The 11556-nt window shown below is 41.1% G+C and overlaps 1 protein-coding gene across 1 annotated transcript in view; it reads left to right on the forward strand.

The window, feature by feature from the left end:
- Window positions 1-1548: 1548 nt before the first annotated feature.
- CUNH3orf52 (chromosome unknown C3orf52 homolog) overlaps window positions 1549-11556 on the forward strand; it is a 30987-nt gene continuing 20979 nt past the window's right edge. The window contains exons 1-2 of the mRNA XM_006905457.3: window positions 1549-1831; window positions 7770-7890. Of these exons, the coding sequence (XP_006905519.1) occupies window positions 1697-1831; window positions 7770-7890 (256 nt within the window). The 5' untranslated portion in view covers window positions 1549-1696. The remainder of the gene's footprint in view (window positions 1832-7769; window positions 7891-11556) is intronic.

Here is an 11556-nt window from a genome sequence, read left to right on the forward strand (position 1 = left end):
TGTTCTGAGCCCCAGGAAGCTGATCCCCAAAGTTCATCACCAGTTTCCAAAAGAAGTCACAGACAGGAGACAGGGTAGAGAGGTCAGAGTATTTATTCCTCTCTGCAACCCTGCTGGGCTGCAGTCCTGACAGTGGCTGCAACTTTTCTGGACTACAGATCCTATCAGGAAGGCCTTCCTCAGTGGTCGAAGGGGTGCTAGTGGCTTTCTACTGTTGCTAGTCTTTGGGTATCTCAGCACCTTTCTTGGTTCCCTTAACCCTTGCTCTTTCATTAAAAAGCATCTTCCAAATTCCCAGCTGAGAATGCAGCCTGATTCCTGCAGGATCTGCCTCTAACAGAGAAAAGCAGAGAAAGCAGAAGTCAGTATAGGCCAGAAGCTGAATGGCTACAGTTAGCAGGACCCCAACCAATAAGCAGACAGAATCCAAAGTCCAGATGATCTGATAGCAGGTATTTGACAACTAGAGACTCAATATCTAGGCAGTGTCTGAATAGTAGGCATTGAGGGTGCCAGACTTTTGGACATAAGTCAAAATCTTCTGAAGTGGAGCTTATTTATGTGCATCCTGTCCACACCGCAAACGACTCTCAATATATGTGTGTGTAGGGAGCAGGTGTGAGAAGAAGGCAGGTAAGCCTGCTCTGAACAGAAGCTCAAGAAGATCAACACACACCACCAAGCTTAGCAAACATAATTCCAGGCTCATGAAACCAGAAGTTCTGAACTATGGATTTTGTGTCGGTGTGTATACTTTTCCCTCAGGGTGTGTGGGTGGGTGTGTGTGTGTGTGTGTGTGTGTGTGTGTGTGTAGGGGCAGGGGTTGTCTGTGACTCCTCTTCCTAAAGGTAGATAGCCTTTCATAAATGTTTGTGAACGTTTGCTATGTGTCAGTCACTGTTCTGACTGTTTTACTGACATCCACTCTTTTAACCCTGGCAACAGCTTCATGAGCTGGGAACTAATATTAGGCCAACTTTCCAGATGAGGAAACTCTGGCACAGAGTGATGAAGCCTCAAGTCTCACAGTGAGGAACCCTGTGAAAAGGGATTAACCTGGGCAGCCTGGCTCCAGAGCCTGCGGTCATCCTCCTCCACTGATAACTGTCTATTTATGCCTGCCGTTGGACTTGTTAAAAGAAGGTGTTCGTGTGTTTTAGTATTTATCTTCCTATGCTCAGAACCTCCCGCGATGCCTGACACGCAAAAGCTGCTTCATAGTTATTTGTTGATTAAATGAATGAACTTCTGCTAAGCGGTGAAAGCTGGGTCAAGTCCCAGGAACAGCCCCTGGAGATGGAATGATAATCTTCTTCCGTGGCATGGCGCTGCCAGGCCATCAGTGTCACAGCCCTCCACCCAACCAAGCCCTCGGTTCAGCTTTTGCTTTGGATCTTCAGGAACAGAGAAAGGCAGTGCAGCGCAGGCAGCGCCCTGATCAAACCAGAAAAACCACCTTCCTCTGCTCTGCTCGGGAGCCCACGGAGGGCACCGCTGCCAGCCGGAGCGAGGGGAGCCTCCCCCGCCCGCATGCCAGCTGCCCCGCCCGCCGCCTGCCCGCCGCCTGAGGTCTCCTCCGCCCCGCCCGCTGGGGGTGGCGGTGGAGTGAGACACCCGGGAGGCTGCTTCGGACTCTGCACCCTCGGGTGTGTGCCTCCCGCTTCCTGGAGGGCTGTTTAGTCCTCCTCCGCCGTCTATGGAAGGGGCCAGGTCCCCATCGCCCGGAAACGAGCTAGAGCTGTCAGAGCTCGAGAGGCATCCGGACGAAGAGACGCCTCTCAATGGAGCCGCCCAGGTCATCCCTTTTTCTGCTGATCCGGGTCCAGCCCAGGTAAGGTTTCCTTGGCGCTGGCGGCGTCATCCGAGCTCTCTCGGAGCCGGACTCCCCGCCAGGACCCGGCGCTGGCACCCGAATAGTGCCGGGTTTCCAGCCAGCTCTGCCCGCGCCACCGACGCCGAGCGCGGGTGGTGCGAGCTGCAAAGTTCTCAAAGGAGCGGACACTGGAATGTTCTCCAGCCCGAGCTCGGCTTCCCCACCCCCACCCTCAGACCCCTCAGATCCCTCTGGCCCCCATGGAGCTTAAGGAATCCTACCCGAGAGGTGTGTGGCTCCTCGCTTCTGAGAATCTCCAGAGAAAGAGATGGTTTAAAAGAAGTCCTGTAACTTTTAATTTAGTTTTTCTTTTTTAAATTGAGAGAACTAGAGTGATAGATGGAGTCGTTTCCTTTTCTTCAGGATCTCTTTGCTGTCTTCTTCACTACTTTTCCACTTCCACCCACCGTCCACCATCACCTAGCCTGGTGCGCATCAGCTAGATACGCACTTTCTATCTTCTTTCCGTCTGGCCATTTGATTTCACAGCAAGAGAGATGGGGGAGAGTGGAAAAAGAAGCAAGAACGAGAAGCGCGGCGAGAACTTTCTCTGCTCAACTAAAGGGAAATAATTTTAAAAGTTCTTATCCCAAAGAACTAGACTGTACCTCATTTGCTGCTTCTGCTTCATCACAATCTCTAAGGAAATCCTCGGGGATGTTTAGACTGAAATCTTTTCTGATTAAGCTCTAGCAGTGACAGGAGCATTATTCATTCTCATCAAATGCCTATAAAACAGACTTTGAATTATCAGTCACCTACCTTATGATTAACCTCTAAGATTGACTTGAGGTTTACTGTATACATGGAACTCCATATCCATATGTATGTGTGTGTGTGTGTGTGTGTGTGTATTTTAACCTGATCTTTCTGTTGATTTCAGGGATAAGCAGGGAATTCAAACAGTGAAAACATTGCTTTTGTTTCCGCATTGAGTCCTGGAAATACAGTAAAGTCTGTTCTTATAGGTACATATAAGCACCCTGGAGAGTAATTTGTTATTCTATATGTCAGTGAAAGATGAGCACCACAGAAGAATGAAAGTTGGAGGAAGATAGTCTGATCCCTGTTCAAGTGGCCACACTGTGGACTTGTTGTATCAGTCCTCCAAAGAAGTGTTTAGGAATGGGAACTGGGAATACTTGCATGATTCATGTTAGATAGACCCAAGACACCCCAAAGACACCATGGTTTGAGACTGAATCCAGAGATCTGAGTTCTAGTGTCAGCTTCACCACTAAAAGATACATCCTAGGGCAAGGTGATATAGACTGTATTTTCCCAATTGTCCAATGGTGCTTGTGTAATGTGGCTCACCTGGCTTCTCTGTGAGGCCCGGGAATACTTTGTTGAAAACAGTTGAGTAGAAGAACATGCCAAACACATGTAGGATATCAGTATTTTATAATTGCTTAGCATCTACATAGTACAGTAATTATGTCCTCCTTAGTCAGGTATATATATATATATATATACCTGACTAAGGAGGACATAATTACTGTACTATGTAGATATATATATCTCCTAGGCTTCCCTGTGAATTTGCTTTGCAGGTCACTGAATAGAAAACCTGTGGTGAGAGACCAAATGGCATGAAGGTGAAGGGTTATGTGAGCACTTGGAGGGCATTCTAGAAATGCTTGAATGGGAAAAACTTTACAAAGAGGAAAAAAGAGAAAAAAAAAAAAACCGTTGTCTAATGTGTCAATCTTTCTCTTTGGTTTTATACAACAAGTTGAACTGTGTTTTAAATTGGATCCTCAGCCATTTCAGTCAAATGACAGCTGGTTGTGTAAAAAAACTACTTAATAAAAATCATGCTTTTTTTTTTTTTAAAGAAAAGTCAATTAATGTAGAGTTCTTAAAAGTGTTGGCTATCATAAACACAGGATTCAGACTCTTAAGAATTTTGTGTAGCAGTCTCCTTAAACTATATATTAAGATTGTCAATTTTTCTATGTATGCTTAAGTCCATGTATTTTTATTAACCGTATATTTTGTACCTATCCTATGCCAAATATTTCTCATACATAAATGTATTTAATTATCACAACAAATTTCTGAGGAAGGTGTCAGTATATATTCTGATTTGAGAGATGAAGAAACTGAGTAAAGAACCTGAGGCTCAAAAGAGTTACTAAAATACTCAAGTTCAGTTAACGGTGGCTCTGAGATTTGAACTCAGGGTTTTTGTTTTGTTTTGTTTTTATACAGCTAGAGATATACCAATGTATAATTTAAATACATAAATTTAATATATAATTTATACTCATTTATGTATAACTCTCTAAATTATATATTACTAATTTCTGTCAGTTTGTAAACTTACAGAAGTTTGTTCAGGTGAGTAGCATGTCTAGAATAATGAGGGAGTTGCAGATGGGTTGGTAGATGGGTGAGGAGTAGGGAAGAGTTTGGGGATCATGGAGAAGAAGATGTCCCATGTCATAGCTCTGTCTCTACTTGGAAAAGCCGATCAGGGAGAGTACACAAAGATGTTGGAAAGAACTTTTTTCCCTTTTTTGATCGAGATTTGAGGCTTGAGGGAAAGGAATATAAGCCATTGAACTTCACTTTGCCGCTGGCACTGTAAACATGGTGATATAGTTAAGTTTAAAGTGAAAAATAAATTACTCAGTTTCCAAATAGAAGGCCTAGGGACATTTTTAGGGATGGTAACATCATTATGACAGTAATAATCCAGTACATTGATAATTTTGAGGCAGGCAAGACTTTATATGAATGAGCAAGCTAAAAATTAGCCCTATTGCTATGCGTAGTTCAGAATTTCGGACAAGAATCAACTGGCTCTTTTGTGCTTGGATCAACAAGTGGATTAAATCACACAATGAAGATTATAAAGTACAGATTTTCCTACATGCTAAGAAAATTTTCCTAGGTCTATGTAATATCCGTTCCTAATTGAGCCAAAGAGAAAAAACTTTTTGTATCCAAGAGATATATAGTCCTGCCATAGTTTAAAGACCTTGTGTCATATATTTGGACTCTTATGTGAAGAGGGATGTGAATATCTGAGGATTGTTAAGAATAACAAAAATTCTTAAGCTATGTAATGCAATCATAGAATGTAAAATTCAGTTTGCAAAAATCTCTGGATGGCATCCTGCAGGATAACCTGCCTGTGGCCTCCCCTCATGACTTAAAATTTGAGCAAGAGAGGATAAAGAAGCCAGTGAAGGAGGCCACGTGTCTCTGTGATGGGTTTTGAGGGGAGACTCAGACTGCACATTAGTGCACACCTACTATCAGAGACCTTCCACCCTCAGGGCGTAGTGGAATCTCCCAGGGACACTTCTAAAAAATACTAATTCCTTGGTTGATTCTAATGAGCAGACAGCTGAGAAGCACTGTTCTGTATTATTGGGTTGGGAGTGGCTGGCAGACTGTTTTATGATGGCTTAAAGTCTGTGAAGATTAATCATGCAGTGGATGGTGGTCTCTGCCCTAGGCTGATGACAGGAGAGGGAAGAGAACCAGGCTGTAAGATGGCAGGTTTGGGCTGGACAAGAAGAAGCATTTCCTATAGCCGAGGGCTGTGTAATTCTGAACTGGGTTCCCCCAGGAAGTCACAGAGTAGTGGCCTCCTCAAACTACCAAGGTATGAGGTTTATCATCTTTATGGGACAGCATAAGGGAAGGCACAAAAGGCCAAAGAGGTACATTGATGCTCATTCTGCGACTTATTTGAGACTCACAACTTTTTCATTTTGTACTAATCTTTAGGGTCTGGCTGCTTCTTATATAAGAACTAAAATGGCATGTGTCTTAGGAGTTCTGTAAATAGGAAGATATGGTTCTGTCCTCTGAGAAATTAAAGGTTCCTCATACTGGGACTTCTTTTCCTACTTGCTTTACTGAGCCTTTGCCTTTGGTGGCTTTGGAGCAGTTATCAGTCTTTGGGTGGGGATGAGATGTGGCTCTATCCCTGGACTCCAGAAACACTGACTTCAAGAGGGTCTTCCTCTGTCCAGATAGTCTTAAGGCCTCTATTGTTTCTTCACCCCTGACCAGGAGAGCCAGTGTAAAGGCCTCTTGGGCACTCCAAAGTGTGACCTCTACTTTAGAATTTATCAAAGTACATTCTTAAAAAGTTTGGAGCCCTCTGTGACTCAGCAGCAAACATTTATCAAGTGCCTGTTACCTGTATGATGCACAAGTGTAGGATATAAGAAAAGAGAAGTTTAAGAATCAACGTTTCCTCTATGTGGTTTCACTTTACCTAGGACGATAAGGCCAGTATCTGTTTATATTTGAATACGAAACCAGACAAGGCAGTGGCAGATGGCCTGAGTGGACAGCTCATATATTGAGACATCTCTACATAGGTGGGATGATGGGGAGACCTCTACAAAAGGAGAGATTTGGCCTGGCCCCTGAAAAGTGAGGAGGTTTCAGACCAGAGGTCTCAACACTAGTAAAGCAGTTGATTCATTTTGGGAGGTTTAAAATTATAAGCCGGGGCCTGCTCCCACTTCCCTACAGTCTGATCCCCTAGGTATAGGTTCAATTCCTTCTCAGGTGATTCTGATATGTAGCTAGGCTTGGGAATCTCTCACTGAGAAAGTCTGAACTGTAGTCCTTATTTGGATAGTTTCCTTTTCTGATGGTCACCACCAAAATCACGATAGGAGAGAAAGTGAACAAGATATCAATTTGAGAACAAGCCTCTGGAAGTGCCTGCTGCTGCTCTGTGGAATAGGTGAACACTCAGTAATGATTGTGTCCATTTGTTGAGGTCTTAATATTTGTTTAGCAAGGGCTTAATGTACATAACCTCTAGTTTTTACAATAGCCCTGTGAGCTAGATTTATTATTTATATTTTTTCTAGTTAAGGACATTGGGGCTGGGAGTTTCAGTAGCTCGCTGATCATCACCCTGCCTTTAAGTGGTATAATGGAGATTGGAATCGTGATACAGAAACACAATTTTCCCTCATCATATTCCATTGTTTCCCATGGTCTCCATGCAGAAATTATCAGATGGCTCAGTGGGAAGTCGAAGAATCATGAAAACTTGGTTAGGGGCAGATTGCAGTGTTGTGAGTGAAGGCAGCTCCATGGCAGCCAGCTTTGCTGGTAACCTGAGCTCTACACAGTGACACAGGAGGCTATGGACAAAAGAGAGAGCATGCCAGCTTTGCAGTGACACTCAGCAGAAATTAGTCCTGCATATTCTCTCTGAACTGCATCTTTGAAATGGGCTAATGCCTCCCTTGCAAGGCTGTTAGGATGAAATAAAATAGTGTTGACTATAATTATTTAATCCCACACTGTGCCTTACTACGCCCATTATAGCTTATTTCCTGGTGTCTCTCCCTTCCTTCCTTTCATTTCCCTTCCTAGGCCCTTATTAGATAGAGTCTAGGCCACAGCAGTAGCTTCTTAGCTTTGTCTTGGTATGTCTACTCTAAACTACATATCCTTTTTTTAATCTTCAGTTCAGCTTTTATGTTTTAGAACTTTCAACAAGTCTCTAGTACATGCCAAATTAAGTCCAAACTGCTCTGGCAGCATTAAAAACCCTCTCGAATATGCTCCAGGCTTTCTTTCTTTCTAATCTTATGAGTCAGATGAATCACTTGGCCACTTCCATTATAAATCAACACCGAGGCTACCCTTTCTTGTGTTTGGAAGGCTTTTTTCTGTCCATCCTTCAAAATCCTGCCTGTCCTCCCCACCTCAGAACCCCTGGAGCATTTTCTTGCTAATTTTTTTGTGAAGTTCCACTCTACCCTTTTGTAAGCTTGACTCAGAATGTAGTCCCCTGAGGTCGGGATCCTTCTGCTTTCATTTCTCTGTCACTGGCCCATACTAAGTATTCAAAAATGCTTGTTAAAACCATATGACTGCCTCACAGTCTCCCTTTGCTTTCCAGGCTAATCCAAAAAGCCCTCAGAGCTCCCGTAATAGGAAATTGATCAGAAAGTGTCTACTGTGGATGGTCTTCATTTTCCTAGTTCTCATTACAGTGATCATTAGCTTATTTCTTATTGAAGGTAAGAGGATTTAAACATGACTAAGTTGATGAATTTTAAGAAAATTGTTTAATGCTATGACTTACACTGAAATGGAAGATGTATTCATTACTATTTTATTATTTATAATTTGAATTTAAAACAGTTTGGGAATATGTTATATGAGTGGGAGACGTATGTGATTCTTGTTTGTTGTTTCTTTTGTAAGCTCCAGGAGAAGTATGGAGATCAATGTTTTACTTTATACTCTGCCCATTGGATCTTGAAGATTTCTTAAATTTTTAACTTATTTAAACACTAATTTATATTTTATTGCATCTCTGAACCTGCCTGACATTTTTTTCTTATAATTGGTTTAGTAAAAATAATTATTGTGCTTCATTTGATATACCCAGCATATTATCATTATGATAAAATGATGAATAACATATTTGAAAGTTTTAAAAACTTTATAGAACCATGTATACATAAGCTATCATTTTACAAGCTTATTTCTTATTGAAGGTAAGAGGATTTAAACATGACTAAGTTGATGAATTTTAAGAAAATTGTTTAATGCTATGACTTACACTGAAATGGAAGATGTATTCATTACTATTTTATTATTTATAATTTGAATTTAAAACAGTTTTGGAATATGTTATATGAGTGGGAGACGTATGTGATTCTTGTTTGTTGTTTCTTTTGTAAGCTCCAGGAGAAGTATGGAGATCAATGTTTTACTTTATACTCTGCCCATTGGATCTTGAAGATTTCTTAAATTTTTAACTTATTTAAACACTAATTTATATTTTATTGCATCTCTGAACCTGCCTGACATTTTTTTCTTATAATTGGTTTAGTAAAAATAATTATTGTGCTTCATTTGATATACCCAGCATATTATCATTATGATAAAATGATGAATAACATATTTGAAAGTTTTAAAAACTTTATAGAACCATGTATACATAAGCTATCATTATACAAACTTATTTTGGAAATAACTGCTTATTGTATTTATATTGTGTGTGTATACAAAACAAAAACTTACATGATGCTAACTATATATTTTACATACATTCTCTCATTTTAAAATTATTTATTGTGAATATAAAAATACATGTTAAGTTACCCATAAAACTCATCCATATTATTACTACTTTGTTATATTTTCTTTTTTGTACTTGCATTTTAAAAATAATTTGAGGTCATTTTTTTTATAGTCTTGTGGTCTACCTTTAGAATTTTAATGCATAGTGAGATCATTTTTCCAATTTATTAAAAATTATTTGTGAACATATTAAATTTTTTTTAAATTGAGGTATAATTGACATATAACATTATATTAGTTTCAAGTGTACAACGTGATGATTTGGTATTTGTATATGTTGTGAAATGATCACCATATAATCTGAAAGCTTCCTTTTTTTAATGACTGCATGAAGTAGTCTTCCACACCATTTTAAAGCCTTTTAGGTAGTTACCAATTTTTTATAAGTATCAAAATTTTTATGATGCATAAGTATAGCACCCTCCAGTGGGCAATCATTTCAATATCAAAACAGGATGGGAGAAAACTTTTTAATTTGTATGTGGGAGTGATTATAGAGAAAAGGGTCTCTTCTGGAGCTGGGATACTCCTGAGGGTGGTCCAGTCCAGTCCCTCAAGGATTTGTGTCGAGTCAGGCTCTCCATAATAAATACAGTCACAGGAAGAGAGCAAGAAGGGAACTCCCCCAACCCCCAGTCTCTCCAGAGGGGACCCTGGGATTTTCCTCAGGAACTGCGTTTGCTATTTACCTCCTGTTCCTCCTCCCCAAACTCCTTCAGCTCCTGTCTCAATGTTTAATGGTCCCTAAAAAAATACGAAAAAATTGATAACATGTGCCAGCCTCCAGTATGTGAGTTTCTTGGGCAGACACCATGTTTACTTAGTTACTTAGGCCATTGTTGAGGTGGGATGGATGATTCTTTGAGGCCATAGGCTGGTTTTGAGGTGGGGAAAAGTTAATAAGTGGTGCTACACCTCTTCCATCACACTGAAGACAATAGTTTTGGTGTGAAGCACTGATACTCCCTCTTCTCATCAACTCCCACATGTGGATGTGGAAACTAGAGTTGAGTCACACGGTCTTTTCCTATCACAATTAATTGGTGCTATCTTGAAAGTTGACTGATTTGTCTGTTGACATCTGGGGCCTATAACAAAGGATGATGCAACAGATCTGGGTGGTTTAATATTCAGGATTCTAAAGCACAAGACTCAAGAGCTATCTTCCATTCTCAAAAAGTTATCCAACCCCTTCAAATCACAAAGGGCAGTCTGAAGAGGAAGGGATTCCATTTCCCTCACCATTTTCTCAGGGAGACATGAAAGTTCACAGGATGATATTCAGGGAAGAACTAACTGTTTAACACTGGTAGTACAAACTTCACTTCCAATTTGGATATAAAAATGTGTCCTTAAAATGTTAATACTGTAAGAAAGTTTTTCAAAAGTTTACATTTTTTTTAGTTAGGGAAATACTTTTATTTTACTTGGCATTCAGCCCTGGGGGGTTTGGGCCTATGGGAGAGTCACAGTAGATGATGGGAGTTCATTAGGTATACAGCGGGTGGAGACAGAGCTCCTCTCTGTGACAGTCTCAACCTCACCCAGAACAGCTCTGTAGGCACTTCTGGATTGGCAATCTGCAGTAATCAGCTATTGCCTAATTGCCAAACCCATTGATAGGAGTCAAATATTTGTAGAACTTTTGGTTACTGTGTGGAAAAAGCTCTGTTTGGGAAAAGGGCAGTGTCAGATAGTTAAGGGCTTTACCCATGACCGTCCGAATTCACTTAGAAGTAGTGTTCCTCAGGAACGACATGTGCCATTCTCCTATTCCTTCCTTTCTTCTCAACTCCTTAATCTCCTGTCTCAGGGCGCTGTAGTCCTCAGACGAGGCTCAGTGGCAAAGGTGTTAGTAACTATGGAGCTGGAGTGGTCACAGAAGGGGACAGTACATGTACCCCAGAATGCAAAGGGTAACTAGTTGGAGAAGAGACAATGGGGTACCCAGGGCAAGGTGCCCAGTGGGAGGTGTGTCTTGTCATTGATATTGTTAAGAATGCAAGCAGAGCAACCTGTAGCTGGTTTTATTATTATTAATGTTCTGTAGACTGTGCACCCCTTATTGCCTGCACCTGGGGTAGGCTGTCCCACCACTCTGCCTTTGGCATGCCATTGAAGTGATGGCAAATTCAGTATCATAGCTCAGCTTAAGGCACTGAGCCAGGGATGCGTACACACTATGGAGGAGAGGCTAGCACGCCACCAGGCCTCATAGTGGACAATGAAATCTTTTTAAAGTGGACAATTTTATGGACAAAGCCCAGGGAATCCTGTTTTATCTGGAAGCCTGGTTTTATCTCAGCTCTTTAGGGAAAGGTTATTAATGGAGTCTCTCCTTTTCCTCAAGGAATTAAAAATTCTTTGGTATGAATGGTGAAGTAAAAAAAGTCTCTCTCTCTCTCTCTCTCTCTCTCTCTCTCTCTCTCTCTCTCTCTCTCTCTGTGTGTGTGTATGTGTGATCTTTCTGGATAATTTGGAGAACCACTTAAGCTTCCTCGTGGTTTCTGCTTTCTTTACTAATTTGCTCCAAGCAAGGAGAAAAGAGACACTGAGTAACACCTTAATAATGAAACATTTCTTGGTTTGGGCAA

This window comes from Pteropus alecto, unplaced genomic scaffold (genome assembly GCF_000325575.1).
Source record: "Pteropus alecto unplaced genomic scaffold, ASM32557v1 scaffold270, whole genome shotgun sequence".
Lineage (NCBI taxonomy): Eukaryota > Metazoa > Chordata > Mammalia > Chiroptera > Pteropodidae > Pteropus > Pteropus alecto.